This window comes from Engraulis encrasicolus, chromosome 10 (assembly GCF_034702125.1).
Source record: "Engraulis encrasicolus isolate BLACKSEA-1 chromosome 10, IST_EnEncr_1.0, whole genome shotgun sequence".
Classification (NCBI taxonomy): Eukaryota; Metazoa; Chordata; class Actinopteri; order Clupeiformes; family Engraulidae; genus Engraulis; species Engraulis encrasicolus.
The window spans coordinates 27,562,812-27,567,811 of NC_085866.1; the positions used below are offsets into that span (position 1 = coordinate 27,562,812).

The following is a 5,000-nucleotide window of genomic DNA, read 5'->3' on the forward strand; positions in this document are numbered from 1 at the left end:
TCGATTATTATTATTACTATTATTACTATTATTATTATTATTTTTATTATTATAGGTGTTGTTATGATTACTGTGAGTGAAGTTTCCTTAACTCCGGCATCACTTACTATGCGGAGCCGTCGGAGGGCTCGGAGCTGGAGAAGGCCGCCTATGCCCTCAACACCAAGCAGAAGATCATCAAGCTGGTGGTGCAGTGGGTCACGCTGTACGGGCTGGCACTGAAGGAAAACCCTGCTGTGGTGGCTTTTCTGGAGGTGAGTGAGGGGGGCGGTGTACTGTATGTCTGTACTGTACATGGTGTATGTACTGCATATTCTTATATTCTAGACTTTGAGTCTGTGAGATAATTTTGTTAAAATCCTGCACATCCAAAAACGTCTGACCTTGGAGTGGGACAAAAAAAATCTGCTTCGACCAGGATTCAGATGTCCGAAGAGGGGTTTTCAGCTGAGACATTACGCAAAACGTTAAAAAAGGGGGAGCAAAACAATCCTGGTTGAATTAGACTTTTTTATCTCTTTTTTTTCATCTTGTAATTATGAGAACCTTCATCGATCATAACCTACTCTGGTCACCATCCTACACAGTGCACCTTTAACCTGGTTTACCACTGAGTGAAAAAAAGAAAGCCCATTGGGAAACTCCAACTCCCATTGTCATTGTGACACAGCACTCCACAGCACACAAGTGAACACTGCACACTGCACACAACGCAATTGCATTTATGCCTCACCCGTGCAAGGGGGCAGCCCTCAGTGGCGCCCCATGGGGAGCAGTGCGATGGGACGGTACCATGCTCAGGGTACCTCAGTCATGGAGGAGGATGGGGGAGAGCACTGGTTGATTACTCCCCCCACCAACCTGGTGGGTCGGGAGTCGAACCGGCAACCTCTGGGATGCAAGTCTGACGCCCTAACCGCTCACCCATGACTGCCCAGCCAGGTTCTTGAAGTGTCCTGCAGTGAATGTGATTGTGATCCAGCTTTTGATTGTCAACAGAGCTTGAGGAAGGAGGTGATAAGCGAGTCGCGGCTCTTCGCCATGCTGCGGGAACAGCTCAAGGAGAGGAAGAAGAAAATGTGAGTTTTAAGACCAGCACACGCACGCACGCACACACACACACACACACACACACACACACACACACACACACAAACACACACTCAACAAACACAAACAGCTTCCATCTTTTAATAGACAAGGTTCTGTATGGCTGTATGATTTTTTTTGCCTTATCAACATTATAGATTCATATTGCACTGCCAAATGCGCCCAAGAAACTGTATCACATATTTCCCCAAGTGCTCCCAAAAAATGATGATGAAATTACTTTTATTCTGAATACTGAACTTTCACTCCTGGTCAGGATTGCGTGTTACGAAAGCATTATTGCAAGCCAGTTAGCAACTCAGTTGATTACCAATGGGAAATTGCATTAGGACCATCTACCAACATAATTAGCTGCTAACATAATCAGCAAAGACCCTTTTGCGAAGCGAATTTTTCCAACTACATACGTAATGTTGTTTCTCTATATTGTGTCTCAGGCTGGAGAATGGGCATCAGCCGTGCGTTAAGGTAAGTAAGTGTTTTTTTGTGCCGTGGTCTTTATAAGGGACTGCTATTGAGATAAGGCAAACACACATGCTGGCTTTAGTCAAACACAGCCTTTTATGACATGGGCCCAGCACACACACAGAAGACTGAATGGAAAAGCAAATAGGACTGTAATTCTGCTAAGCTTTCCTGGATGAAATGTTGCTGTGTGCTGCATTTGTGAAATCTAGAACATCTTTCCAGTTTCGTAACATATTTGTAGCTACAGTTGGGCCATGGAACATTTACATTTTTGCTGGTATAGCTTTATTACTTGAAGTGAGAGTCATTTCTTAGTCATTTCCAGAATTTCTGCTGCCCATTCACAGATGTTATCATTTTCATGAATATTTACCACAAGCTTCAATCTTCTCAGTATTCATTATGACTGGAAAATTACACTTTTCACACATGACTCCATGTCTCACATTTGAATTTCCAGTCAGTTCATTTTTACATATATGTTTCTGGAAGAAGTGGTATGAATTAACTTGTGTCTTTATTGATTTCAGCAACTCGATCAGCTTGACTGGTTTCTTGGCTTCGACAACCCAGTTGGCAAGTGCCAGGCTATCAAGGTTAATGACAAAGGTGAGATCATCTACATTTATCCTAAATATGTTATCTTATCTGAGACGAGTTCATACACTCATTTCCTGTCTCTCCTCCATGGTCCTGTCAAAAATAAAGGCAAGAAAGCCCTAGAAAATATTAAAAAAAAAGAAGTGACCAAGCTCTTCCATATTTTCCCTATTTAAATACACATGCATGACTAGTGTTACACAAAATGAAACGTGGCAATTTTCTATGCAGATAAGAATGGGCACTGCATCAAGATATCTATGCGGCGATGAAATGTTCCAGCAGTGCTATTACTCCTTTCATATGGTACCTGATTTTTATCTGCATAGAAAATTGCCACGTTTCATTTTGTCACTACACTTGAATCATGTAAATACTCACGCAAACATGTAAATGAAGGATGAATCACCGCACACTGTTATCTTTGCTGGTCGTTTATTTGGTATTGCTTCTCTCACCCAGAGTGAACCTGATGAAGCAATAGCAAAACGCGTTGTTCACCAAATAAACTACCAGCAAAGATACCAGTGTGCGGTGATTCATCCTTCATTTACTTGGATTACTCTTACTGCACATCACCAGCACCTGGACAGTGGTTGTGCACAGGGACGTTACTTTGAGTAGTCACGCAAACATATTTAAATAGGGAACATGTTAAAGTAAGAGCTTGTTCACCTCTAACTGCAGCCCAATTAATTATTACTCAATACAATTCTGAGTGAAGTAAATGCTAACAAAATAGCGCTGTGTGCCATACCGATTACAAGCAGGCACTGCCAGTAGAGGTATGCATCTCTTTCTCAGATCAGAGAGGAACATAGTTCAGCATAGAAACATAGTGTGGACTATTTGCTTTGTGCCTGAACTTCTTGTTATGTCCCAGTTCTGCATAAGATTCTACTCCCTGACCATGCTGTCCTCTTCTCTTCTCTTCTCTTCTCTTCTCTTCTCTTCTCTTCTCTTCTCTTCTCTTCTCTTCTCTTCTCTTCTCTTCTCTTCTCTTCTCTTCTCTTCTCTTCTCTTCTCTTCTCTTCTCTTCTCTTCTCTTCTCTTCTCTTCTCTTCAGTTCTTCATGAGATCTTCCGTCCTGACCACACCTTTGTGTGTCTGATGCTGCCGGTGAGCTCATCTGTTCAAGACATCATGGACGCCATGACCAACTCCAGCGCAGCACACACTCTCGTTAAGATGAACTCATCGGGAGGTAAGCAGTGCAGTCAGCACACAGAGTCGCTAAGATGAACTCATCGGGAGGTAAGCAGTGCAGTCAGCACACAGAGTCGCTAAGATGAACTCATCGGGAGGTAAGCAGTGCAGTCGGGGATGGATCTACATATTTTTTTGGTCTTTTTGATTTTATTTATGACAGGATAGTGAAAGTGGTGACAGGAAGCGAGTGGGGAGAGAGAGAAGGGGAAGGGCTGGCAAAGGACCAGGGCCAGGAATCGAACCCGGGTCAGCTGCATGGTAGACGAGTGCCCTACCGGTTGGCCATGGCAGGGCCAGTCAGGGGTGGATCTAAAGGGCCCTCCCGTATTGGTCGTGGGGGCCCTATTGTGACCTGTGCAGGCCTGCGTGCGTGTGTGTGCATGTGTACATGTGCGTGTTTGTGTTCATGTATGCGTGTGTATGTCTTTCTTAGAGCGTGAGGAGTTGAAGCTGGAGGCCAGGGCGGTGTCCACATCTCTGGGGCTCAACGAGAGACTCTTCATCTGTTCCCAAAGTCAAGTGGCCAAACTGGTCAGTCACACCTTCATCTCTCTCCTCCTTTGTTCTCTTTCGTTCTTTTCTTCCTTTCTTTTTTTTCAATGGGCCAAACTGGTCAAGTTGCAGCTTTGCCTCTCTTCTTTTTACTTTATTTGTGCATATTTCTTCCATCAAAGTCTGTAAGGACATGCTGAACAGTCTCACCTTTCTCTTCTCAATCAGTCTCACCTTTCTCCTTCCTTATTTTCTTTTTCATGTTCAATTTCATTTTGCATGTCAACACTCTTTCATTTTCCCTTCTTTTTTCCTCCTTTGTCTTGTTTTATCTGTACACACCTTTTCTCTTTTCCATTATTTTTTCTTTTCCTAATTCCCTTCGTCTGTCTATATGTCTACACACTGCTTTCTTTCTTCCCTTTATGAATTCTTTCCATCTTTTTTGTCATCTCTTCTCTATTTTCTGACGTCATCTGTATGCAAAGGCAAGGCAAGTTTATATATATAGCGCATTTCATTCACAGGTGCAACTCAATGTGCTTCACAAAGTTAACAGATGTAAATGAAAGGAAACAGGGAAGAAAGAAGGAAATAAATTAGAGTCAAAAACTAGGTTACGACAAACTAGGAAATCTGACCTTTTTCCTCTCTGTATTCTTTTCCTTTTCTTTTTGCTTTATGCACGTCACTGTCCGTATGTTAAGACGAGGGTTGTGTGTGGCCTGGCCTGTGTGGCCTGTGTGTATAGCTGCTCTACTGCTGTTTACGGCACAGAACAGTCATGGCTTTGCCACTAACCACAGCCACAGCACAAAAAAGGCCTAAAAATACTGCTGTGATTCACTCTCGCTCCTCTTGTCGTCCCGTTCTGGGCAGTAGAACTTGGGAGTCAGGATTTGCTCAGCGGGGTTGGTTTATAGGTGTGAATGATTTAGACAAGACCATCTGCAGGGCAAATGGGGAGGGAGACGCTCCACTGCAGCACATTTCCTCCATGTCTGTCTGGAGATGCTGTCATTGCCCTGCCATGAAGCATCAAGACTTTGGACAGGCCAAAGAGTAACTGTGCATTCGTGCGTATGTGTGTGTGTCCTTGTGTGCGTGTGTGTGTGTGTGTG

General features: G+C 43.5%; 1 protein-coding gene across 6 annotated transcripts in view; it reads left to right on the forward strand.

Annotated features, from left to right (window-relative positions):
• Positions 1 to 5,000, forward strand: part of rapgef3 (Rap guanine nucleotide exchange factor (GEF) 3) — an 80,985-nt gene that overhangs the window by 61,655 nt on the left and 14,330 nt on the right. For all 6 annotated transcript variants that reach the window (XM_063208549.1, XM_063208552.1, XM_063208547.1 and 3 more), the window contains 6 exons: positions 104 to 254; positions 1,000 to 1,079; positions 1,548 to 1,578; positions 2,109 to 2,187; positions 3,245 to 3,382; positions 3,821 to 3,918. In XM_063208549.1, the coding sequence (XP_063064619.1) occupies positions 104 to 254; positions 1,000 to 1,079; positions 1,548 to 1,578; positions 2,109 to 2,187; positions 3,245 to 3,382; positions 3,821 to 3,918 (577 nt within the window). The remainder of the gene's footprint in view (positions 1 to 103; positions 255 to 999; positions 1,080 to 1,547; positions 1,579 to 2,108; positions 2,188 to 3,244; positions 3,383 to 3,820; positions 3,919 to 5,000) is intronic.